The sequence below is a fragment of the Podarcis muralis genome, chromosome 8 (genome assembly GCF_964188315.1).
Source record: "Podarcis muralis chromosome 8, rPodMur119.hap1.1, whole genome shotgun sequence".
NCBI classification, from domain to species: Eukaryota; Metazoa; Chordata; class Lepidosauria; order Squamata; family Lacertidae; genus Podarcis; species Podarcis muralis.
In genome coordinates this window covers 23,485,454-23,511,892 of record NC_135662.1, presented here as the reverse complement: position 1 = coordinate 23,511,892, position 26,439 = coordinate 23,485,454, and the positions used below count along the sequence as shown (strand labels likewise).

The window sequence follows — 26,439 nt, the reverse complement described above, 5'->3', positions numbered from 1 at the left end:
GCATGAAAGATTGCCATTGCTGAATCCGTAGTGGATGAGCTATTTCCCGTGTTTTTCTCAAAGGAAGTTCGTGATGTGATAAATTTTTGTGTAAAAGTGGGATGGAGGGAGGGAGAATAGAGGGGGTCCCCCCCTTCCTTTTTGGTTAAACTGCTTTTTCTGTAGTTTTAGTGAGCATCAATTCTCCCCCCCCCCCCTTTTCTCTCTCTCCTTTTTCCTTATGTAGGATGGGTCGTTGGATCTCTGGAGATTCTTGGCAGCCCAGCCAGCTTGGTAAGAAGCATAGGGAATGGAATTGCCGATTTCTTCAGGCTCCCATACGAAGGGCTGACTCGTGGTCCTGGAGCCTTTGTTAGCGGAGTATCCAGAGGAACAACATCATTTGTAAAACACATTTCCAAAGGTAGATACCCTGCTGCATTTTTTCTAAGGTTTTTCAAAGACAGTGCTGAAGCTCTCAGATTTGCCGTCCTCATCTTAGTTCTAGCTTGTTGGGTTTCAGCAAAATGCTGGGAGGGTAGCAAACCTCACTAACCCTCTGTGTTTTTAAAGCAAGCCGTTCCCTTTAACATTATCTTAGAAACACTCGCGGTTTAAGCTTTCCCGCATGGCCACTTTGTCATGCAGCAACTGAACGGAGATGTTAAAGAAGTTCAGTACTTTTGCTGCACCTTGGAAATCCTACACCACATTGCCTCATCATATGTAGCCTTTTAAAGAAGGAAAGTAGGCACCATCGCGAAGTATTTCTGAACATGTTTTTGGAGAAAGCGTACATCTGGATTTTCCTGGGCTTGGACACAGACATAGTGCCATCTTGTGGCTTCAAAACCCAGCTGCAAAATGCAGAGGATTCAAATCAAGAACTGTTGCTCTTCCAGCATTGCAGAGCAATATAAAAGGTCCCTATGTGGACTCATTTTTCTGTATCTGTGGCATTAGATTAGCTGAGCAATTATTGCTAGAAGGCTTGGTGGGTTACAGTTATGCCAGGCCTCACAAGAAGGAAGACTGAAGGGCTGTGGTAAAACCTGCACTGTACACCAAATTATTGATCCTTAACATAACAGAACTACTGTATAGATTTTGTGCCTTGATTGAATGGACAAAATGCCATTGTTTCAGCAATTTGTTGATTTGACTTCCTAATCTGTTTGCGCTTAGGTACACTGACATCAATTACGAACCTGGCAACAAGCCTTGCTCGGAATATGGATCGGCTGTCCCTGGACGAGGAGCATTACAACCGGCAAGAAGAATGGAGAAGGCAACTCCCTGAGAATCTGGGAGAAGGACTGAGACAAGGCCTCTCTCGGCTAGGCATCAGCCTTCTAGGTAATGGTTGTACGATTTCATGACCGTTCTACCCAGTCTTTGGGAGGATGGGCTCCAAAAATAGTTACAAAAAATATTTTCTTATCTTTAGGGTGTTCATTTGGGGATAGTGTCCCCCCACCTCCCTCACCACCGAATTCTTGTGGGTTGAAAGACAAGAGTGAGACAGGCTCTCACAGTATATTTGGTCTCATGGGGCGATAGGTGCATAGCTGTTGGAGGCAAGGGTGGGAAGAGAGCAGACTGCACTGAGCAAAGCACACTTCCTCAGCTGCAGTTGGCTTTGCTGCTTTTTTTCCTTTAGCAGAAACTGACTGGCATGTTCTTAGGTTTTGTTCTCCACATTCATGCAGACCAAAGACTGTTGAAATGAAGGCTTATGTCAGATCCAGCCAAGTGTCAAGTGAAGGGCATGGGGTCTAGGGAAGAAATCCAGGCAATGCTGACGAGGCAAAGGCAGAAGATCCATCTATTATGGGGTAGCAGCAAGCTGAGTTCTCAAATGTGGGTAGCTGCTGGTGGTGGTTGTGATGTCCCAATGAAAGTTCTAATTCTGAAGAAGATGGAGCCTTCCTCTTCCTAATCAGGGGGTAGGTAGGTAGGTAGGTAGATTGTCTTCAGCAGAAAGCTCTCACTGGCTTATATCCTCAAACAGAAAGGAAGCTCAGGGATATGAGCTGCTTTGTTTATTTAAGCTTTACTTACAGGAGGAGACCGGGGTTCCTTGTTCCGGTCCTCTTGTTATGCCAGTGTTGAGTTAGTGTTCCATATAAAGCAGCAGCCTGTAATCAGTTGCATATGAAAATTGTCTTTACCTGTGGAACAGATAGTTGGAGGCTGAGCATCACAGGGTAGAGTAAATTCAGAAGAAGGAGGCAATTTCATGAGAAACAGTGGTTCAGATCAAGTCTGACCTGGAACCTTCTGTGGAAGTGAGGTTTTGCAACATGGCCTGCCTTTGCCTATCAGTGTTGCAAATTCAGATCGGTATGTTCTAGCTCCCCGCCTGTGGTTAGCCTGTGTATACAGCATGGGGATAAATCCCTGGCCATATATATCCTGATGAGAGTCTCGAGTTCCCGACTGAACAGGTTATCCTGCTCTTTAATCCAGCATTAAATATTAGATTCAGTGTTCTGTTCCATTGCAGCTAGACAGGTTACAAAACATTTTCTGATGACCCTGTTAGATGAGAAGGGAGTTTAATGCACATTTAAAAAACAAGCAAAAGCCAGCTGCATTTAAAATAGTGGCTGCAAGGGAATACATTTTTATTGTTAATAGTAATTGTGGATATTTAGAAGTACAGTTATCCTTTAATTTAGATGTGGCAAAAGATGCAGGGCGGAATGAATGTCATCACGTAAACAATATAGATACAAAGACATGCTCGTTCCAGTGTTTCCTTTTAATGAACTACAGGAAAACCTTTCAGACTGGTTATTTCCTTTGCCTCATAGATAACTTAGATGCTTGTTTTTGTTTGAAAATCACTTGAGTATAGTTCAAATGTCAAGTAAATGTTGACAAAAAATATTTCTGCGGCAGAAACGGTCACATCGCATCAACGTTGTATAATAATATTAAAACTCCAGCCAAAAGACTTAGCTAGGGGAGAAGATCACCATGGGTGTTTTAAACTATTACCTACAAGTTTAAAAATTAACCACTTCATAGTAATTTGTGAAATGAAAGTAGGATTTAAAACTGAAGTATTTAGAAACATGTGCGTTGCAGAGCGTGCATGCATCCATTTATTAAACTAGCAAAAGAACACAATTTATCAAAAGATCAAAATGCTTAGAAATCAGAGGCTTAGAAATTTAGAGGCTAGCTTCAAAAAATATTCACCTTTAAAATTTTCAGTTGCTATACAATTCAACCTATGAGCAGAACTTTACATAAGAAACCATCAGGCTGTCATAAAGAACACAGCACCATCTCAAGCTCTCTTTGCTTCTTTCCAGTAACCTGTACTACCACTTAGCTCCTTTCTGACATTGTTGTATTTCACTGTGTATTTCACTGTCCACACCAACAATATTTATTTACTTCTAAGCTACCTTTTAGGGAAAGCCCTCAAAGCAGCTTGCATAAAAACAGTTGAAGAAATCAATACCCTGCCCCAGCCTGGTACCTTCTGGTGTTATTATAGCCAAGTCCCATGTTCCCTGGCCATTGGCTCTGCTGGGAATTGTAGTCCAGAATATCCAGAGGGCACCAGGTTGGAGAAGATTAGACCACAGTCTCATGTTTCAAGGCAAATGGGCAGCATCTGGACACAAAGTAAGTTTAAGTAGCTATTATAGAGAGAGATTCAACACAGAGCTGCCAGCTTCAGTGGTAGATTCATATTTCTTTTAATGTATTGCCAAAGAATTGGTGAAATGTTGGAAATTAGGTTAGGGCTGCTGGAAATTATTTCATAGTATGACATAACAGGGGCTTTGAAAAATGCAGGATGATGCAACAAGACTTTTTACAAATTCCCTCCTAACAGCGGGTGAGTGCCATTTCCTTCAGGTGCAAAATATCATAGTCTATTAATAAAAATGTCCATGCAGCAGAAAGCAGGTTTCCTGAGAGTGGGGAATGCAGATATAAAAGAAGTAGTTGGGATCTAAAAGACTGAAGAGCAGAATCTTCAACAAAGATCTCCACTAAAATGAACCGGAGCAATTTAAGATCTGTCACATTGTCCTGCTAAGTTGCCTGTTGTATACTCAGCTCACAACAGCGAAGAAATGTTGATCTAAAGGGTGTCACTTTTAAAGAAGCATTGTTTTCTGTTTTAGCTATGATAGGAAGCAGAAACTTGCGTGTTCTTAATACACATCCAGAGTGTCCACCACTTAGTTGGGCTACTGGAATCTACACCACCATATAACTCTGCAAAAATGTTCCTCAGCAGTTCTTCTAATTTTTTGGAAGTTAGTAAAGTCCACAGTCTGGTAGAAGTCATGGCATCGGCAAATTGCTCTTAGCTTAAGCATATATGAGATCTACTTAATTTATCTTTCTCTAAAGATTTCCACTCTTGACTTTGTCTGGTTGTGGAAGTGACAGTTGTTGCTGTTGTTGTTGCTGCTGCTGCTATTGTTATTGTTATTATTAACCCTACACCAGCAGGTCTCAGGGTGGGTTACTAAAATTTAAGATTCTATATTAAAAACAATTAAAACACAGACAGTTGAAATAATAAAAAATAAAAAAAATTGTCCAGTAGCACCTTATAGACCAACTCAGTTTGTTCTGGTATAAGCTTTCTTGTGCATGCACACTTCTTCAGTGCTTCTTAAAAACTGCACATGAACGCTTATACCGGAACAAACTGAGTTGGTCTATAAGGTGCTACTGGACAATTTTTTAAATATTTTTTTTCCAATTAAAACACAGTCACAGGGTGAGCCCTGAAAACACATCTCAGGTGTCAAAGGCCAGGATAAACTGGTACATCTTCAGCATTTGCCAAAAGCTTTATGGTGAAGGTGCCAGGCTTTGACAAGAGAGTTGCACAATTTAGGAGCTGCCACAAAGAATGCCCTCGCCTGGGCCACGACCACCCAAAACTTCTTAGGGCAGTGGAACTAACAAAAGAGCCCCTCTGCTGATCTTAATACCCAAGAGGGTCTTTAGGGTAGCAGGTGGTCTCCCGGATATTTGGGACCTAAATTGTTTAGGACTTTAAACACTAGTGTCAGCTCCTTAAATTTTGGCCCAGTAAGGGACTAGCAGCCAGTGCAGCTGTTTTCAAACAGGGGTTATACGAGTTCTAAAGGCAACCTCAGCCAGTAATTTTGGCCAGTTGAGTTGAATTGGAACAGTAGAACCCCTGTTTTTCAAGCAGGTTAGACATTGTGCTGGAAATCTGAAGTTATTGCTGTTATATTTAAGCATACCAGACTGCTTCTTTTTCTTTGTTGCTGCCTTTACTCAAGATATGGACGACAAACTTTAGTTTATAAATTGGCTTAGACTGCAGTTGCCTGCACTGTTTTACTTACACAGAACGAGGAACTTAACCCGTCTCTCTGATTCTGTTTACAAATTCTTTATTGCTGAAATAATGCCCACTGTTCTTAGTCACAGAAGAAATTAACCACCCAAATAAATATATGCACGTGCATTGTAATGTGAACAAGCAAGTGCCCAGATTGTATCTTACAAGTGAGAGATTAGCAGGCACAGTTGTTCACGAGGCATCAAATTTCATAGTTTGCTGTGCAATCCAGCATGCTTTTGTATAGTTCTGTAAACAATTGGCCCATCAGCACACCAGGCCATTAGTGTCATTCTTGCAATCTCTGCTTTGTCTCTCGATAGGCTGGTAGGTTGTGATATGTCATGGCTCTTCTAGCTTCCACTGGCTTATCTGATGTCATAAATGTCATAAACAGGTTTTCCTAAGGAGTCTCAAAAAGTCCCAGTGCAGCTATAATTTGAATGCAAAACACCCACAGTGAGAAATATTCAGAAGCATTGCAGAGCATAACCATATTGACTAGTAGCCATCAAGAACCCTTTCCTCCATGAATTTGTCTAATCCTCTTTTAAAGCTATCCAAGCTAGTGGCCATCAGGAACAACATTTTAATGAGACTGGATTAACTGAAAAGTAAGATTCTTTCCTCAAAAAGATAGAAAGCAATGCGGGGCAAACTACATGTTGCATGATGGCTGCATGTCGTGAAACACTGATGGCCCCTTCTGTTATCCCTTACACATTAGGGAACTTCACCCACCTTCACCATTCTGTTTTGGGGGGCAGCCAAAATCGCTGAACAGTAACATTTGATTTCATGTGCACATAGTGAACTGCAATTGACCAAGGTGCCCATTTTTGTTGTCCACATGGAACCAAATAGATGTCCCTTCCAGGGCAGCTGTTTGATCTCTCTGTTTGTACAAAGAGGTCTAAAGACTTTACCCAGTGATTTCCTCTGTGCTGAACAACCGTGGCCTATTGCTCAGGCAGCTAAGCTTCAAATTGTTGTCACGTAACACCTTGTCACTTTGTTCAATCATTGTCCTTTTAGTGAGTTCCAAATAGCTTATCCATCAAAGTTACAACAACTAGAGACATCTCTGTGGTAAGTGGCTTGAGTAAACTCGAGATCAAAGAGAGATCCCACCTTACATACCTGTTTACATTTAAGAAGATTTAAACTGCAGTCCTCTGTTGATACTAAAAGCCGGAGGGGTCATTAAGGCACTTGTAAAAGTTTGACCCATGTACATTAAAGTAAAATATGGTTGTGTTCACAAAGATAGTAACAAAAAGTCCCAAAGCCTAATTCTACTAAGCTTGGTAATATATCAGAGGTTGCATTAGTTTATGAGCATTTCTGGCAATAGAAGGGGATATTAAAATGATATATGGAATGCAGGTCTTTTTTTCTTATGAAGTCCATCTTAGGCTTACGTGAAAATCTCATTTCCATAGCAGCTAAAAAACTCTGAATGTTAGCAGACATTTATTCCAATCTAAAATACATATAGATAAACAGTATCCTAAATCCTTTCCAGTCAACAAATGCACTTGGAAAGAAAACACCTAGAATAAATGCATTATGAAGCCACCAAGTGGCCTGGTTTGCACAAACCTCAGCTTAGTGAGAGACATACTAGCTTCCAGGAGTTTCTTCTTAGTTATAGCTCATGGTTAGTTGGAAAGAGCTTAACCAGGAGCCCAGGTCTGGACAACATGCTCAGCCAAACCTTGGCTCCGCTCTGCTCAGCGTAGCAGGGGGAAAGGGCTGGGAAAGAGCAAATTGTGTAAGCTCCTCTCTGGAAGCCCACACATTTATGCTCCGCCAGGGTTTGGCTTTGCATGAAGTATGAACCAGGCCAATGTAAATGTTTATATGAAAAAGAGAAACACAAGAAGGGACAAGTGGAGAACTGAATTCAGTGTATTCCTCAGGTTAATTGGTATTCCTTATTGCTATATTAGGCAGGTGATAACTCAGATTCTCAGTCCAATATTCTCTCTTAATATTTGTTCTTGTTCTAGGAGTTTATCCTTCTGTCATACTCTCGTTACAGGTGCGATTGCTGGTATTGTAGACCAGCCAATGCAGAACTTCCAAAGAACGTCAGAGGCCCAGGGTTCAGCTGGACTCAAGGCCAAAGGTGTTATCTCTGGTGTGGGGAAGGGAATCATGGGCGTTCTCGCTAAACCCATTGGGGGAGCAGCTGAGCTAGTGTCACAGACCGGCTATGGTAGGTTTCAATCAATCTGTGAAACTCTTTGTGTTCTTTGTTACCGTAATTGCCAGTTTTTTTATTCCATAATAGGCTTTTATTAGTATAATATACACAAACAAAAAAGATAAGAGATTACAACAAACCCCCAAGTCCCCATGCCCCCAGTCATCATCCTTATACCCCCAGTGATATCTGGTTGGATAGCCGCATAATTGCCTTTTTGATCAGTGGAGGATAAATATATGTGTAAAGTTTAATGTCCAGGGCGCTATTTGGAAACAGGTCCTATGAACCATTCTAGCCAAGGAAGTTGACAACACCCTAAGTCACAAGGTCATCGTCAGTTTTCAAATTTTGTTTTAATTGTAGCATGCTGTTTCTGCAGATTTAAAATAGTATGTGTTTTCATAGAATCCTAGAGTTGGAGAAGGCACAGAGTCATCTAGTCCTATCCCCTACAATGCGGGACAGATGGCCATCCAACCTCTGGTTAAAAACCTCCAAGGAAGGAGAGTCCAATACCTCTCTTGGGAGTCCGTTCCACTGTCATACAGCTCTTACTTTCAGAAAGTTCTTCCTGATGTTTAGTCAGAATCTGCTTTCTTGTCACTTGAAGCTAATGGTTTGGGTCCTACATTCCAGAGCAGGAGAAAACAAGCTTGCTCCATCCTCCATGTGTAACAGCCCTTGAGATATTCGAAGATGGCTATCGTATCTCCTCTCAGTCTCTTTACCAGACTAAACATACCCAAATCCCTCAACTATTCCTCATGGGATTGTTTCCAGGCCCTTTATAATATTGGTTGCCCTCCTTTGCACATTCCAGCTTGTCAGTATCTTTCTTAAATTGTGGTGCCCAGAACTGGACACAGTATTCCAGGTGTGGTCTCACCAAGGCAGAATAGTATGGTATTATATGCTGTGAGCTAACAGGGGAGGACGTGGGACGCGGGTGGCGCTGTGGGTTAAACCACAGAGCCTAGGACTTACCGATCAGAAGGTTTGAATCCCCCTGACGGGGTGAGCTCCCGTTGCTTGGTCCCTGCTCCTGCCAACCTTGCAGTTCAAAAGCACGTCAAAGTGCAAGTAGATAAATAGGTAAACGGTATTTCCGTGTGCTGTTCTGGTTCACCAGAAGTGGCTTAGTCATGCTGGCCACATGACCCAGAAGCTGTACACCAGCTCCCTCGGCCAATAAAGCAAGATGAGCGCCACAACCCCAGAGTCTGTCACAACTGGACCTAATATTGGTCAGGAGTCCCTTTACCTTTTAACAGGGGAGGACACCCCCCCACACACACATTTCTGGATAGCTCGGTTGGTTAGATCATGGTGCTGACAATGCCGAGGTTGCAGATTCAATCCTTGTATGGAATAGCTGCATATTCCTACATTGCAGGGAGTTGGATTAGATGGTCCTCAGGGTCCTTCCAACTCTAAAATTCTATGATTCAAGGTACATCTGACTACATTGCTCAGACTCTGCCTGGCAATTCTTATGCTGGCAGTTAGATCTGCCCTCCTGCATTGTGCAAAGCTTCCATTTACCAAACTGAGTGAGGATGCTTCCTACTGTTTTTGATCAAGAGGACCTGTACTGGGGGGAGTGGAGAATAACTGCCAAAGATAATGTGAGTCCTGCTATAGCATGTTAACCACTTACTCCAGCACAACCCCACAGGTACAGTTGTTCCATTAATTGTTAAATCAAAAAAATCTAAGGACTTGCAAATACTTTACTTTTTACTCATATAATGTGAAAGTCCCTTTTTCGTTAATGGGCTCAAGGTTTCCCTTCATAAAAGATGAGTCACTGACCACTTGCACTGGCAAAGCCCCACTGAAGCTTTTAGATTTCCATTAACTAAATCTGTGGACATCATTTTTTGCCCAAAAGGTTGTCGAAAGTCTGACCGCGAAGTCTCTCTGTTAGGCTCGCCGGTGCTCTTTCAAACATTTTGAGGTAACAATCATGTCTGTGAAAGACCTAAAATGAAAGGCTCATGGGCTCCATTTATTTGCAAAAAAATAAATTTGTGTTTGTGTCCAGCAGTTATGCCTGTGGAATGGGACTTTCTGGCCCCAACCACCTCCCTCCTGTGACCCCCCCCCCCAAGCATCTCCTGGAGGATGGGAGACCATCAGGAAAGGCTGGAATGTGACAAAGGGGGGGATTTGGATGCAACTATTGCCTCTGTGTGGGGGACGCGGGTGGCGCTGTGGGTAAAACCTCAGCGCCTAGGGCTTGCCGATCGCATGGTCGGCAGTTCGAATCCCCGCGGCGGGGTGAGCTCCCGTCTTCGGTCCCAGCTCCTGCCCACCTAGCAGTTCAAAAGCACTCTTAAGTGCAAGTAGATAAATAGGTACCGCTTTATAGCGGGAAGGTAAACGGCGTTTCCGTGTGCTACGCTGGTGCTGGCTCGCCAGAGCAGCTTCGTCACGCTGGCCACGTGACCCGGAAGTGCCTGCGGACAGTGCTGGCCCCCGGCCTCTTAAGTGAGATGGGCGCACAACCCTAGAGTTGGACATGACTGGCCTTCGGGCAGGGGTACCTTTACCTTTTACCTTTACCATTATTGCCTCTGTGTACTTGTACTTGTCTTTAGACTGCTAGACAACTAGAAGTCTGGTGTACAGATTATTTTCCCATCATGACCATATAAGCTTGGGATAGCTTGATTTTAGTGAAAACTAGGCCTTTGTGGGATGGGGGGTGGCATAGAAAATAAAACTATAGGTAAGTTCTACTCTTTTGAAACCCACAAGGAAGCAGTACAAAGCTGGGAGATGCTGTGTGTAATAGGCTTCCCATGTATTATTTTTAAAATGTTAGCAAGTGGTAAACAACCAAAATAATATAGAAATGCAAACAGTGGCTTGGATCCAGAGAGCTACTTTAAGGGATGTCCACAAGGTTACAAGCACCCAGTAGGATTCACCCTTCCCTGCTTTTGCAGAGTGGCCACACACACACACACACACACACACACACACATGGTGGCTGCTGTCCAGAAAGCAGAGTTACCTTGGGTGCACAGAGCGAGTTCCTCCCCCCCCCTTTTTTTGGGGGGGGATGCTAGCCAGTGTCTGTAACATATTTTACTTTCTATATCCATTGAACAAATAGTGCTAGGAGAGGATACACAAGTGGCTTCAGATCATAATAGATGGTACTGCATGGCTGAGTGCCCTCATCCCACCTAGACTGCAAATGGGATTATGCCCAATAAAGAGGATGGGAGACCACACAGAAGTCAACACATGTTCTTTCTTTCTCCACTGCAAACGACATTTTCATTCGCATAACACTGTAAAACCTCAATCAGCTAATTGTTACAACTGGAATGCATCTTTTAAGTATTTCCATAAGCAGTTAAATATTAAACTATACCACCCCCCTTGCCCAACATAACCAGTGCATTACTTAATCTGGGCATTAGTTATTAGTTTTATGAAATGGACTCTTGAGTTGCTTACACCCCAGTGCAAAAATGTCTGCTTTGCCATGGAGTTACTTGACTGGTCCAAGTCATTCCTGCCTCCCCTCCCCAAATGCTTACATCTTAGTGCTCAGTTCTTTGCTGCATCAGGCTTAGGCTAGCTTCGATCAGACTTGTAAAACTTTTATTATATCTGTGAAGTTTTTACACCCCGCTAATTCTCCGTCTAATGACCATGCCTTCATTTATAAAAATTTACAAGCCATCAGAAACCGCACATGCCAGGTCACCCCTTAGCTCTGGCAGTTCTGCTCAGAACAAACAGGAAAAGAAGCTGCTCCGCAGAGCTCTACCTTGGCACAATGAAGCACTCCTCATATTTTGGATGCCCCAGGAGAACCCATAAACGTTTGGGATCCATGTTTAACAGCTGGATTAAGTAACCTCTATTGAAATGCAGTATCTATGGCAAGCTTGCCTTCTAATGTTTACTAATCATGACATATACATGGAAGAATCTGAATATGAAGCAAGAAAGTTAACAGTGGCCTTGACTTTTTATGCATACATTGTTAAATGACGTTTTCAGTCCCATTCTGGACTGATGGCTCTCAAGAGCATTATGTTTCCCCTAATTGCTCGTATGTGACTGACATTCTGTCTTTTGTTTATTTCTAGCTAATGCTAAAATCCACCAGGGTTAAGTGCACGATTATTGTATTCTAATGTTGAATGAATTATCTCCGCTAGAGTGTCCAAAGATGTGACATCACTTTGGATCTGCACTGTTTTATGGACTACTCTAAGAAGATGACATCACTACAACATGTTCCTGTTTTCCGAAAAAACAACTAGTAAAAATCTTAACTTCTCTTACCGCAGGTATTTTGCATGGAGCTGGACTTTCTCAGCATCCCAAACAGCGTTATCCTCCAAGCGATCAACATGCTGAGCAGGCACCAAACAGCCACGTCAAATACGTCTGGTAAAATTATTGAGACACTTGCTCATTTTTCTGTCCACATTGCTGATTAATAGATTTTGGCCCGTGGTCAGGTTAACAGGCTATTGGCCTAGGAAGAGGTTGAGTTACAACAGTTTATTTAGGAACGCTAAGCAGAGTTACTGCACAGAGGCCCATTTTGCAAATGATAAGCGGTTGATCTCCTTTGAGCTTTGTAACTCCGATGCTACTCTGCGTTTGTTTATCTAAGCTTTTACTTAGTTGCCTTTGCAGTGGACCCAAGTTCTGCACATTTCCAGAAATAGCTGCTGGTTTCTGCTCTGTGTTTGGTTCCAGCTTCTTGGGGTGGATTCTCCACGGGGAAAAGAAATGAGTTGGAAAAAGAGAATGCAATTATGAGCATCGATTAGGTCAGCTTTGCTGCAGATGATTAAGGAGTTTTGATAATGTTACAAAATAAGCATGACATCCTTTTGATTTAAAACTGAAATGGGATTTGCAAAAACTGTGGTGCTTAGTATCCTTCCAGCTTGCTGTGATTCTTTTTATATATTTTTTAATGGCAGCTTCACTGAGAAACGATGCAATTGACCGTATCCTTTGAGCACAAGTTCCTAATCTTGAATTATTCTTTTAACAGGAAAATGCTTCAGTCTCTCGGGAGGCCAGAGGCCCACATGGCCTTGGATGTGGTAATTGTGAGTGGATCAGGCCAAGAACACGAAGGATGTTTGCTGCTTACCTCAGAGGTGCTGTTTGTGGTTAGTGTCAGTGAAGACACACAGCAACAGGCATTTCCAGTGACAGAAATCGAATGTCTACAAGACAGTGAACAAAGCAACCTGCTGAAGGTGCAGCTCAAGCAGCAAAGAGTCCCTTCTGATTTGGAGGTAAAGCTTCCTAAACACCGATTTGTAGCCTTTATTTAAATTTGCAGCATGAGTGCTGTACGTTTCAATAAATCTGCGTTGTCTCATTTCAGGCAGATGGAGTAAGAGAGAGATTGTCCGAACAGCAGTACAACAGACTTTTGGACTACATCACAAAATCATCCTATCACTTTGTTCCCAGCACTTTATCTGCGCAAACCACAGCACAAGTGGTAGCTGCCGAACCCATTCCTACAACAGTTAAGACTTACCAGTACCTTGTTGATCCTGTTTTTGCCCAAGTATTCATCAGTAAATTTACTATGGTAAAAAATAAAGCCTTGAGAAAGGGGTTTAATTGAGAACACCCAGTGGCAAGACTTGTTTTCAATTTTTAAAGTAACATCTATGCAGTTGCCTAATGTGAACTTTTAATTTCACATTGTGTCAAACACATGTGTTTAAACTTTGTGGGCTGGTGTAGTAAAGTAGCACTTAAAAAACAAACCCACAATAGTCTTATTTTTTGCCCAGCCTATATGAAATGTGCTGATTCTCGATCTCTGTGCATGAGGCAAAAATTCAGGAAATATTAGTGATGCAAACCTTGTTATAAGCTAAGCTGTCTAGTAAAGGGAAATGTAGCAGCCCTATAGAATGACAGTGAACACGTTCAGTCCATTCTTTTAACTGGAAATCAGACAGGCAAGGGTAAGCAAAACTCTGCATGTTGCAGTGTTCTTGTCCCAGAAAGAATATCCGTGTTCTCTGTGTCCTATTTTAGGGTCTGCCAGTTCTATTATAAGCAGAGTTTATAACTCAGCTGTAAAAACTAGCTCAGGGCTGAAACTTTTACCCTAAGTTTTCCATCCAATAGCAAAACATTTCCTCCCACTCCAACTGAAAGCATTGAAGTGGCTGTTTTAAGTTACTAGTGACAGCTGGGTTTTAGCACTGCTCTAACCTTATAATAGCCTTCTTTATTTGACTGAAATTCTGCAGGACTTTAGTCCTTAATATAAACTAGTGCCTTTGTGTAGTTTGGAGAGCAAAATGGTAACTACGGCATTAATTTATTTTTGAAACTTCCTGTCTGTAGTAATCTTATTCCCCAGTCAGATTTTTCTTAAGACTTTTGAATGTATATGATGTTGTGGATTGTTGGGCAATACATAATTATGCAAGGTACGTCATCTCTTATTATTGTGGGACCAGTAATATGCATCGTATCAATTTTAGGAGTGGTGTTCAGTCAAGTGTACCAAAAAAAACCTAGACAAAACTCAGTCTCCAATCCAAACTGCATTACTCAGAGGTCAGTCCCACTGTAAGTAGTATGATTTACTGCCAAGGATATTGTTTAGGGTTGTTCTGTCAGTCTTGTTACACATTTCAACATAAATGCTAATTGTATGCATTAACTAATCCTGAGGCCTATATCGGTGCTCTTCAAAGAGTTTATGTAATTTGAATATTTTGTTCTTGGTTTCAAACTTACCTATCCAATATTTAAAGGTTAAGAAATGGAGATTTAAAACTAACAAATGTTAGTTTTACTATAGCTCTGTGGATACAATTTAATGAAGATAGATGAATCTTGTACTAAAACGATCTAGGGACTGAACAGTCTGAAAGCAAATAGATCATTCCTTTCAACATCTTTGTCACCACTTTCTACACTGAAAAACTCACTTTAATTGGGAAGGACTTGTTAAACCATAAAACTGGGGTTCTGCTCCTAATGCTGTCCCTATTGTGTTTGAGAAGTCACATTTCCCACCCCTTCCAATACAAAGACAAATATGTTACTGAGTACTTGAAGCCTTATCTAAACCACTGCATAGAGAACAATTAAAATTATGACTGATGGGACTCAATCCCATATTGGGGCTATGAGTCACATCACATTTACATTTACATTTAGCCTGATTTGATGGCCTCTCACAAAAGGAGCTCCCATTTGATTGTCTGTGGAGTTCTCCTTGCACATTTAGGATTTTAGTGTTTTGAATGAGTTTTGTTATAGGCGATTCAAATTCTGTTTTCCTCTTTTATTTTAGAAAAATCACTGTTGCCATAAGATCTATTATATTTGTGGATTGCAATGGGATCAGCAGTCTTAGGTTTGAGAAAATCTATTTAATGTGGGTTCTTGGCTATTATCTGTTTCTGCTTCAACACTTTTGTTCCAAATGATACTCCTGGCTCAACCTCTCAGGGCAAGAACTCAACATTATTCTGTGGAGATTCTTCCTATACTTCAAAACTATGCCCAAGACAGGAACTGAAATGAAACCAAGTCATTACCGTAATAATGATCTATTTTTGTTGTTGTTGACATCTCCTTTGCATTCTTGGTACAAACTACAAGAACATTTTGATTTAAATGCTTCTCTTGTCCCACTTTGCTATGACTTACCTCTGGAAGCCATTTTTCTTATTTATTGATCACGATGAGTGTGAAGTGAACACAGCCATTGTTAACATCTCATATGTTGACTTGTCAAACTGGTCATTGTTTACCTTTGAAAATGTATACATTTTATTCTTGAATCTTTTATGGGAAATAAAGAGTTATATTGCCAGTGTTGCATGCTGACTGCATATATTAGAACAAATTTATTCAAGGAAAACAATTTTTGTGACCCACACACAGATAGCTCAGGCAGGCAGGCAGGCAAGCCACCATATTGGTTTACAGGACTCTTTTTGACTCATCTTTGAGTGAACTGAACTATTCAAGTATCATTTTAGCACCTTTCTCCAAAAACACCTTCCCTGCTGTCGCCCAATTCCTGCAGACACAAAGGAATGGTGGGAGGCACCAACAGGGCAACCTCTCAAGGGAAGATGGCTGGGAGGCAGTGTCAGAAGCTGAAAAGGTAACAGAGTTTAGTGAGCAGGCAGAGGCTGTGGCAGAGAGAAGTCTAGAAACAGAATCAGGAGAAAGGAGAGGCAGAGATAAGCCATACTGTCTCCCCCTCCTGCTGCAACAAGCTCTCCTCCCCACTGGGCTCCCAGGACCAGAAACCTGGGAGAGGAGGAGACTTAAGTCAGCTGTGGACTTTCAGTCTGTACAACTGCCTCATAGAGCCAAGACCTACTGAGAAGGGTTGCTGTGCTCATTAAGCCTGGTGCTCCTGAGCAGGCCTTATTTCTTCTAATAAAGAGTTAACTTCACTAACAGTGACTTACTGCTAGCTGGCACACTGACACACACAGTCCTTGCTTACGATGACAGCATAATTTTGCTGCAGCTACACTACTTATATCAAGAAGCTGCTTTAAATGAATAGTGCCTTTCCATGGTCCCTGCACAACCTTGAAGCAAAACACAACTTTTATAGGAATTTTCCAAAATCTATCTACGCTGCCCCAAATGTTCAGTGAAGCGACAAATTAATCCCCATAGTTCTGCAAGCATTTTGGTCCATCCTCTGTAGACCAGTTTAAAGTAGTACCTCATATGCTCTCACTGATGGCAAAACTACTCTTTAGAACAGTTTCATTAGTTTTAATGGTTTCAACCTAGTCCTGCAGTTTATCTATATGAATAACACAATCACCCATCAAAAGGTTGCTGCTTGTGATCTTTTGAGCTGGCTATAAAATCTTCACATAAAGCAGGATGCCAAATTAAGCCATCTGTATTGTATTTTCAAGCTTGTAAATTCAAATCCCGATAGCAAAACATCTACTTCAAATGGACCATTAACATCAACACTTTGTATATATACACATTCTCCAAAACCATTCACTCTAGTAAGCTACTTAGTAACTTCTTCGTTGATTCAAAACACAAAGTTGCAGTAACAAGGGACTTTCAGACTTTCCAGGCACTAGACTCTTGCCTTAAATTAGGGAATACATTTTTACTGGCATTTTTACATCAGTATTTGGAAGACCTCTAATGGACAAACTCACTCACACACTGTTCTATTAAACATCAGCTGGAGAGCTGTGTACCGTTGGAAGCAACACTATAGGATACTAGCGGACAAAGTTCAAGAGTGTGCAACGAGCAAGAATGCAAGACCTAAGGAAAGCTAAATGATCATTAAGCCAGTCACGATGAGATGTTTTAAGGACTTACTGGGAATATCTGAAAATACAATTACAGAAGTTGGCTGCTAGTTGTACAAACCAGACAGATATTAGGGGGAACATAAAGGCTGGCATGCCTGTGAAAACAGATGTCAAGCCTGCACAATACAGATACTGCTATGTCTGCAAATGTGCATCCTTATCCACAACTAATCACACAACTATGTATATCCTCTCTTATCATAAGGCAAATTGTTAACTGATCTTTGCTGAAGCATGTTCTAGTACCCATTAGGTATTTAATCAGCTTTTTTAGAGGCAGGTGTGCCTATTATGGACCTAGCAATCATCCAACACAGCCCAGCCTAGACCTCTCTTCCTGCCTGGCTCCTTTAGAGCAGTGGTGGCCAAGCTTGGCCCTCCACTGTTTTTGGACTACAACCCCATTATCCCTAGCCAAAAGGACCAGTGGTCAGGGATGATGGGAACTGTAGTCCCAAAACAGCTAGAGGGCCAAGTTTGGCCACCACTGCTTTAGAGCAACAATGACTTGCAGCCCTATAAGATTGCAGAACTACAGCTCCTATCTTCCTATCAACGATGCTGGCTGAAGTCCAACATCTGGAAGGCCGCATACTCCCCACACCTTAGAGAGACAAGTGTTAATAAACAGAAGACCAGGATAAACCAGATAGAAGGCTTTTGTTCTCAATCTCCCTACCCAGTTTCAGTGAAAGATGTAATTAATCAAACATAGAATCCAGCAGATTTTTCCTCTCTCATTCATCAATCATTCTCCAAAAGCTTTCTAAGAAAACTTGAAATGATGACTGGCAGCTAGTACCTCAACAATAGTACATAAGGGGGGGGGGAACAATAGTACTTAAGCATTCTGGAACAGATATTACTACCTCCTCATAGAATCATAGAATCGTAGAGTTGGAAGAGACCACAAGGGCCATCGAGTCCAACCCCCTGAATCTCGCTATCCAGTTTGAAAAAAGTCCAAACATCGCTTAACTGAAGTACTTAATTTAATGACCAATGTTACAGCATGATCAACACCAAAGTGGATCACAAGGAATAGTTCAGTGAAACAGTGATGTTCAGTTGTCAGGTATCCGGAGAGGAGAGTCTGAAAAGGAAGAAACAACAAGTTATAAAATGAATCTGTTTTTAATCTCAAGGCCACTTATGCAAAGGGTTTTGTCTAAAATGAGCAACAGGATGCTTTCACCTATATATTTACGCCCCATGAAAACCAGTATTGTGTAATAGATATAGGAGTTTACAGACCAAGTTGGACAAACCAATGTGAACAGAGACAAACACGTAATACACATATGTAGATAAACACCTCACTGCAGGCATGGTTAACAGTTCTACCACTAGGGGGCTTTGAATAAAACAGGTTTTGAAAAGTGGGTAAGAAGGCAAAAGCAGCAATACATCATAGGTATTCCATAAAAAGAGGTCAAATATTTAAAATATTTAAAAATATTAAAATATTTAAAAAAGTAAGGGGGCTAGGCCAAGGGACAGGGAAAGATAGCAGGCCCCCTCATGGGGACTGAAAAGACAATATATAAATGTTTCTATAAATAAATAGGTTCAGATGCGTAAGTATTTAGTAGAGATGCAATCAAACACAGAAGCTAAAAAGTAGAACATTGCAGGGCTATCAATTGATAATAAGTACATAAGATGGGTCTGGTGGATACAGAGCTAAGACAAAACATCCACCATACCTAGTCAAAAAGTAATATTCTTCTGCTAAGGTTAGACAACGGAAAGTTTTCAGATACCTACTCATGATCATTTGGGTGGTGCACTTTCAAACACCCCAGCTTTTCTCATGGCCTCAAACTCCTTCATGGCATCATAGTTTTTATAGAACTCAGCATATGCTCTTTTCCTTGGTTCAGCCACACCAAACTAAAGAGAAAGAGATAAGACCGCAAGTTATTACTGGAAAAAGTTGCATCCTCTCACTAAGACAGTCTTAATTAAAGAACTAACTCACAAACTGACTTCTTAATGTACCACAGTCTGACCTTGTATCCAGCTGCACATCCCATCGAAAAAAGGAAAGCCACTACAATGTGTTTTCTTAGACGACTGGCCAGGAGGCCTCTCATCTGGGGCTTGGGCAGCAAAGCAGCAGACATGGTGATGTTTTCTCCTAAAAAAAAGGCAAATCAAAGAAAATTTAGCAAGGGTGCACTGTCACAAAAGCATCTCTACGACCAACAGTGAAAAGAATCAGCTACAAAGATGTGGTTATTCAAATCTCTGAACCCTATGCAGCTCAGCCAAGCAGGTCACTTATATAGCTCCCCAAATTACTGAGAGCCAGCATGGTGTAGTGGTTAAGAGCGGTAGTCTTGTAATCTGGGGAACCGGGTTCGTGTCTCCGCTCCTCCACATGCAGCTGCTGGGTGACCTTGGGCCAGTCACACTTCTCTGAAGTCTCTCAGCCCCACTCACCTCACAGAGTGTTTGTTGTGGGGGAGGAAGGGAAAGGAGAATGTTAGCCGCTTTGAGACTCCCTAGGGTAGTGATAAAGCGGGATATCAAATCCAAACTCTTCTCAGAAATTCCTGTTTCTTAGATTTTCAATAAATATCTAATGAGGCATGCATAGAAGCTCTACAACCTTTATCACTTCAATAATATGTCTTACTTGTAGACTTAATTTTAGCCTTACACTTTTGGATGCAAGGCATCATTTGCCCACACAATAGGAAGAAATGACTGTGTGGGACAGGGGGAAGACCAAGGGCGATTAAGCAGCCTTTTTTATTTATTTATAGGATTTATAACCCTTTTCAGCCAAAAAGACTCCCAGAGTGGCTTACATACAGTCAGTTAAAATAAGACAGTCCATGCCCACAGGCTTGCAATGTATAAAAACACAATATACAAGGGGAAAGGGACAGTGACAAAAGGAACTCAAACTCAGGCACCAATTATTAAACATTTGTTGTTATAGTGACCACGAGGCTCCATTCGGGTAGGAGGTGCCTGATGGAGCTAAGCTTTTGAACAAACTGCGCTTCCTATCTCTCCCCCAGAGGCAGTCTGATGGAGTGCCTTCCCACGTAAGTAACAGTTGAGAGAGGCAGCCTAACAGAGCTGGCCAATCACAGCAGAGCTTATGGGAGTGCTCTGCTTCCCATCTCTCCCACTAATAGAATGGCTGCTTCCAAATGAGAGTTGAGGGAGGAGGCCTGATGGAGCTGGCTATACAGTGGTACCTCGCAAGACGAATGCCTCGCAAGACAAAAAACTCGCTAGACGAAAGGTTTTTCCGTTTTCGATTTGCCTCGCAAGACGAATTTCCCCTATGGGCTTGCTTCGCAAGACGAAAACGTCTCGCGACTTTGTTTTCTTTGTCTAAAAACAAAGACATGTTTTGTTTATAAAGTTAATTTATTTTCCCTTCAATTTTTGAACTGCTCTTTACAGTATGTGTGACTTTAAAGAGCAGTTAATAAACTGTTGTTGTACCAAATTTGGCTTTGTTTGGACTTTTTTTGACCATAGGAACGCATTAATTGATTTTCAATGCATTCCTATGGGATTTCGTGCTTCGCAAGACGAAAAATTCGCTAGACGACAAAAATTGCGGAACGAATTAATTTCGTCTTGCGGGGCACCACTGTATACAAGCTATCCCAGTTATGGTTCATAGAGGACAAAAAGTTACCGTGTCTGCCCTGTTTAACCATCATTTTGCATCTGGTTCCACCCCCAAAGACATTACACATACCTTGGTTTTCAAACAGCTTAGTTCTTGAACATTTCGGCTCCCAAACGCTGCAAACCCGGAAGTGACTGTTCCGGTTTGTGAACTATTTTTGGAAGCTGAACGTCTGACGGGGCTTCCACAGCTTCCAATTGACTACAGGAGCTTCCTGGAGTCAATCAGAACCAACGCTTTGGTTTCCAAACATTTTGGAAGTCGAACAGACTTCCAGAACAGATTCCGTTTGACTTCCAAGGTATGACTGTATTTTATGCTCTGTTGCTAAAGGTGCCTTCAGTATCCTAATTCTGGACACATTTTCTTACAATATTGTACACGCTGTGTCATATGGAAACATAACACCTGAGAGCAGCACTCGAAATTAACCACTCGCCAGCTGTTTTCTGTGACACAGGAGCACCACCTAGTGACCAAGTTTAGAATTCCAGTCACATAGTTTGTGACCGGCTGTGCGGGAGAACCACAGCATCAGTTTTCCCTTTCTGCCTGACCCCAGGAAGCCTTTTGATGTGCTAAAAGGTTGTGGTTTGCAAACAAACAGATAAGCAATTGGGGGGGGAGCAGCAGGAGAGATCCAGCTGTTTTGCCTCTGGTCACAGAAAAACAGATAAATTGGTGCAAATTCTATAAATTTGAATCTTTTAGAAACGGAAGTGGGGTCCATTTGTATGAACTTTTAAGTGCAAGTGATGCCAGCAAATCCTAGTTATCAATATGGAATGGTTATCTCTTTTTTTCTTTTTAAGTGCAAACATTCCCCACAGACTTCCTCTCATCCACACTCAGTTCATACACTACAGCTGCAATGGTAATTTGGGATGGGGGCAAACCAACAAAGAAACTAATGGTCTTGAAAGAGTGGAGCATCACCTACTTTTTAAAGATTTGCATGAGTGCTCCTGTACCATTTACAGGGAAGTGCTTTACAGAAATTAAAACATTAGAACTTTGAAAATAATCACATTACATGAGCACGAATGGAGAAAATGTCCCTCACTGGTAGCTCCATCTATCACAGAAACTGTGGCTTTGCAAACTGAAAAATAGAGTTTCAACCCAGTGAGAGCAACTGTGTGTAGTAGATTGTCTGTAGGACCAGGACCTGGGAGAGCTGGGTTCAAATCCCCACACTATGTTAATGTTCTATACATGTCTAAAGTCTCACTGTTAACCTCTGTATGACTTGTTTTGCTGTGGCTGGTTATAACCCTCCAAACACCACAAATTACAAAATAAGACCAAATAAATTCTCTATGAAAAATAAATAGAAAGTGCTGTTGCATTGAGGGGAAGTGTGATTAGCCATTGTTTTTGCACCTGTAACCCAGGTTCCACAAGCCGTGTAGGCAGTTTTTAACACTGCTAGAAATGATGCGCCAACGCCAGGAGCAGGTGCATGGAAAATGCAGTCACACCTCAGAGCTGCCAATTCTGAATAATGTAAACCTAATGTCTTGGATGCTAACAAAGAGCTCTTTCCTCTCCTACTTTTGGGGCCCATGCAAGTTTCTTTTGCCAGTCTTGACTTTTCTACTTGACTCACTCATGGTTCACAGTGGATCAATATTCCACTGATAATAGCTTTCCTCTGAGTAGATGAAAGGAATGTTTGCAAACATTTCATAGCATCACAGCAGCTACAGACTACAGGTGAGTTTGGCTTCAGCCAATCAGATACAAAACTATACAGTGGGCTATATCCGTAAATATGGAACCTGATGAGCTCTACATTTAAGTAAGCAAACAAAACCTCTTCCAACACCTGCAATTCACATAATATTTACTTATTTTTATCCACACATCTTTGCCCAATAAATAAGATTCTCAATGGTTGAAAGAACTTAGACATGCCCCATTGGTCTTTGGGAACTGAGCACCAACCCAGCCTCCAACAAGAACCCGTGTAAAACACAATCAGGTTTTTTGCCAAGTTCTTTCAGCTACTACAGATCAGCTTACCTCCATGAAGCTAGCTACATTTAAAGACTCCTCCATGCCAGAGACATCAAGCTGGATCATCTGCAGGTCTTTGCACTTGATAACAACGGTGCCAACAAAACATTTTTCAATGGAAAAACCATTGAAAACCTTTACCCTATGCCCTGCCAGGCTTATGCTGGCAGGGTGGGAGAATGGCCCATTTTCTGTTTTAACTTTTTTCTTTTTACGCTTAAGTTTCCACTCCCATTAAAAACAGTGGTAGGGAAAGCAGAGGGAGAGATTTAGTCACACTCAAAAGCATCTCTAAGTTTCTCGCTGGGCTGCAGATTGAAGCCACTTGCTGGAATGCCCCATTTTTAGCTCTTCTGATGTCACAGCTTTGACAATAGTTGGGCCAGGACTTTGAAAGAGCCAAAGGTGGCTGGGAGGCAAACTCCAACTTCTGACATCAGAGGAATAGATCTGATGTATCCGACGCCCTCACATATAACTGCATCCTAACTATCACATGATCATATAATTACATTACACAATTGTGCCCTAGAAGAGTTGGTCATGGAACTGACCAATCCTTGACTTCATCTTAAGTGGCACCCAGGACCTGGTGCAAGATGTAACTGTTGTCTAACCAATTGGGAGCAGTGGCCATAGTACCATTAAATTAAATATACACAGATATGGCCAAGAAAATCCAACATGGCCACATCAGACTTCAGCAGAGGAAACTTCCCAAAAATGAGAGGTGTGGTAAAAAGGAAGTTGAAAGGCAGAATCAAGGTCAAACCACTTCAACATTTTAAGTTAAAATTACTTAAATATGATTGTAGCAGAAGGGTGGCTAGAGAGGCAGTTGGTACCTTGGATGACAACTGAGCCAAAGGTATGCTAAAAGAGGATGAGATTGCAGAGAAGTGGAATGTCTTCACAGCAGAAGATATAGGGCAGATCTCTGTTCCTCAGGTAACTTTTGCAGGAAGAAAGTATGAGGAACTGAGGCATATACGGTAGTAGTGATGAGGGATGAAGTTCTAGGCCTAATAATAATAGAAAAACTGACTAATAACCAAGTCTGGATAGCATCAACCTGAGCTCTCAAAGGTGAGAAACAGCTGCAGCCTTGGTGGCTTTTTAGTTTAGAGAAAATGTGCACGAGAGGTGGTATGACTAATGAAAGGTTTCTCTCATAACACAAAAAATCATGGATATTCAATGAGGCTGAATGGAGGATTCAGGGCAGATAAAGGGAAGTACTTCACACAGCACACAGTAAAACTGTGGAATTCGCTCCCACAGGAGGTAGTGATGGCCATCAACTTGGATAGATTTAAATGAGGATTAGGGAAGTTCATAGAGGTAAGGGCTCTCAGGAAACTGCAGGATGAGAGTGCTTCTCATAGGCATCATGTTGGTGACACTGAGAATGGGATACTGAAATAGGCCAGTGGCCTGATCCAGCAGGCTCTTAAGTACAATTTTAACCTGCTCTTCCTGTTTCATTCAATGTGGTGTACATAGTCCCACTCCTCTTTATCCTCAATATTCACTCTAGGAAATAAGTTGGACTAACTTAAAAAGACTGGGCCCAAGGTCACCCAGTAAACTTTGTGGCTCAGGGTAGAACTAAAGTCAAGTCTCCCAACCCTATCTACCACACTGTATGGACAATTTTTATATATATACTCAGTTTTATGCACAAGCCTTAAAAAATGGAGGGCCCCGACAAACTACCAGTTAGCTCCTCAAAGTTTAGTTTCATGCTTTTGAGAACCAGCACAGCTCAACACAATTCTTTTCCATTCACAATTTTGTTTAAGGGATTTGCGACCGCAAGTGCCCATGTTCCAGCAGACGATGACTAAGAATTTACTCCTACAGCTTTCAGCATTTTCCTAGGCTACAGAATTGTGAGGGTGTCAAACATACATACATACACACACACACACACACACACACACACACACACACACACACCATGAAGGCCTGCAGCCTCCTCTTTGCTTTTAAAAATGTAACATTGTCTCTCCATGCACACACATGCTGCCCATATGTATGGAGAGGAGAACAAAAGCAACGGGGAGCCGATTTCTCGCCTTGGGCCCCCTAAGCGCAAGTGTGCGCGCGACTGTTCACGCGGGAAATTATTAAAAGTCCCCGAAGGCCTTCAGAGGCTCCGCCCCGCCTGGGCGTCTGGTAGCCAAGCGGCTCGCCTTCCGTGCCCCTGAGGAGCCTAAGTTCACCACTGACGCGACTCCAGCACGTCCCTTGCAAGGAAGTGGGAGGGCGGCGAACAACTCCTGTCCGGGCCAGGGGCAGCTTCCTTGCCCGGTGGCGGGCGGGGTGGGCACAGCTGCCCTCACAAGCGCCATTGCGACGGGACTCCCAGGGAAACAAGGCCGAGGAGAGAGGAGACAAGGCCCAGGCCTCCCCCTCGGGCGCTTCTTCGTCCCTTCCCCTCCTCCGAATCCAAGCCAACCGAGTCCTCCGCCCCCCCCCCCACCAACGGCCCAACGGCCGCAGCAGGAACGCGCGGGAGGGGGAGGGAAGGGGGAGGGCTGAGGGAACAGGCACGGGCGGGCCCACCAACCAACCCCCTGCAAAGCACTCACGTCTCACAGAAAGCTCTGGAACCGCAAGGTCCTCCTCGCACACGCAAGTATCCTGCGCTGTCCTTCCTCGTTCACCTTCCGAACCGCAGCTCCCGTCCGCGCACGCGCGTTGCGATCGACGGCTACGGGAAGGCGCTCGGGTCAAATTTAATAGGGCGCGGAACGCGCGGAGGTCTCTCTTCCCGCAGTCTGATTCTGCGTGTTTATATAGTATTTGACTTCCTTCCGCAATGTTTTGTTCTGGGTTGTTTTATTTGATGTTATAATGTGTTGTAAACCAGGTTGAGATTTATTTATTTTAATTAAGGCATAGAAATGAAATGAATAATAATAATAATCACAAAATCGTAGAATTGCGGCGTTGGAAGGGATTCCCCGGGCTCATCTATTCCAACCCCCAGCCTTCTGGGTAATAGTCACACACACTGACCCAGAAAGGCTTGGGCTAGCAGCTCTTCCATCATGTTTGTTATAAGAGCCACTGCTTCATATTAAATTGAAAAATAAATCTAGCTGTGAATGTGTCACAATCAAAATCAGATTTCTTCTTCTTACTGTCTGAGGCCAACTCTTGCCTTAGGACCAACAGACGTCAGGCCCAAGACAGTATACCACCATTATGAATCTGGGATGTTAAAGTGGCCATTAAATAAAATTATCAACATTGTATCAAAGTTAGAGACATACCTGTTAAGCTTTGTTGATTCAACACCACAAATATTATGCAGTAATACAATTCTAGTAACAGCACACAACAAATCTGCCATCTCACATTTGTGTGATTCTTCTTATTTTCCAGTGATACCAGTTAAATGTTTCTATTACTAAACTTGTGTGCTATATCCACAACATTTTTGGGTCACTTCTAGACTAATAGTATATTGCGCAAACCTCCTGATTTGTTTACACAACATTTGTGCAGAGGTTATACGATATGGCCATCACATGGTTGTTATCCTCTTATTTTTTAACCGCATAAAGTTCATTTTCTTCCTCCCCTCCCCCTTTTTTTCTTGGAAGCAATTGCACAAAAGCACTATTTAGCTGTTCCCATTTATTGCAGGCTGCCCACTTTGTGGTAGATTATGAAGATGCACTCTTATTGTGCATACAGCATGTACCTGGATGTGCAAAAGTGAGACAGTCTGAAAGCATCCCTGGTGCCATGGTTCGGTTTTAAGATTTAGATAACCCTTATCTAAATCTAGACAAGGTTCCAATTTACAAACCTCCAGTGAATCAAGCTTTTTAAAGCTTAGACTATA

The 26,439-nt window shown here is 42.2% G+C and overlaps 2 protein-coding genes across 6 annotated transcripts in view; one reads left to right on the top strand and one right to left on the bottom strand.

Moving 5' to 3' along the window:
- VPS13B (vacuolar protein sorting 13 homolog B) overlaps nt 1-15,399 on the top strand; it is a 357,629-nt gene extending 342,230 nt beyond the window's left edge. For all 4 annotated transcript variants that reach the window (XM_077932818.1, XM_077932820.1, XM_077932817.1 and 1 more), the window contains 6 exons: nt 227-403; nt 1,165-1,335; nt 7,380-7,556; nt 11,864-11,966; nt 12,586-12,835; nt 12,928-15,399. In XM_077932818.1, coding sequence (XP_077788944.1) covers nt 227-403; nt 1,165-1,335; nt 7,380-7,556; nt 11,864-11,966; nt 12,586-12,835; nt 12,928-13,176 — 1,127 coding nt within the window. In that variant the 3' untranslated portion in view covers nt 13,177-15,399. The remainder of the gene's footprint in view (nt 1-226; nt 404-1,164; nt 1,336-7,379; nt 7,557-11,863; nt 11,967-12,585; nt 12,836-12,927) is intronic.
- Nucleotides 15,400-17,874: 2,475 nt separating this feature from the next.
- COX6C (cytochrome c oxidase subunit 6C) lies at nt 17,875-25,310 on the bottom strand. 2 transcript variants are annotated; one of them, XM_077932826.1, is made up of 4 exons: nt 25,182-25,310; nt 18,913-19,040; nt 18,668-18,793; nt 17,875-17,993 (listed from the first exon to the last, which is right to left on the bottom strand). In XM_077932826.1, the coding sequence occupies exons 2-3, from the start codon at nt 19,024-19,026 to the stop codon at nt 18,674-18,676; spliced, it is 234 nt and encodes a 77-aa protein (XP_077788952.1). In that variant the 5' UTR covers nt 19,027-19,040; nt 25,182-25,310; the 3' UTR covers nt 17,875-17,993; nt 18,668-18,673. The 2 variants fall into 2 exon arrangements, with proteins under 2 accessions (XP_077788952.1, XP_028592241.1); XM_028736408.2 differs by having other exon boundaries at nt 25,175-25,306.
- Between the last annotated feature and the right edge of the window lie 1,129 nt (nt 25,311-26,439).

Excerpts from the sequence above, each read along its gene's own strand:
- COX6C (XM_077932826.1), bottom strand. The coding sequence starts at position 19,026 with ATGTCTGCTGCTTTGCTGCCCAAGCCCCAGATGAGAGGCCTCCTGGCC. Across the intron at positions 18,794-18,912 it reads GATGTGCAGCTGGATACAAG|TTTGGTGTGGCTGAACCAAG; the intron begins GTCAGACTGTGG and ends CTTTCTCTTTAG.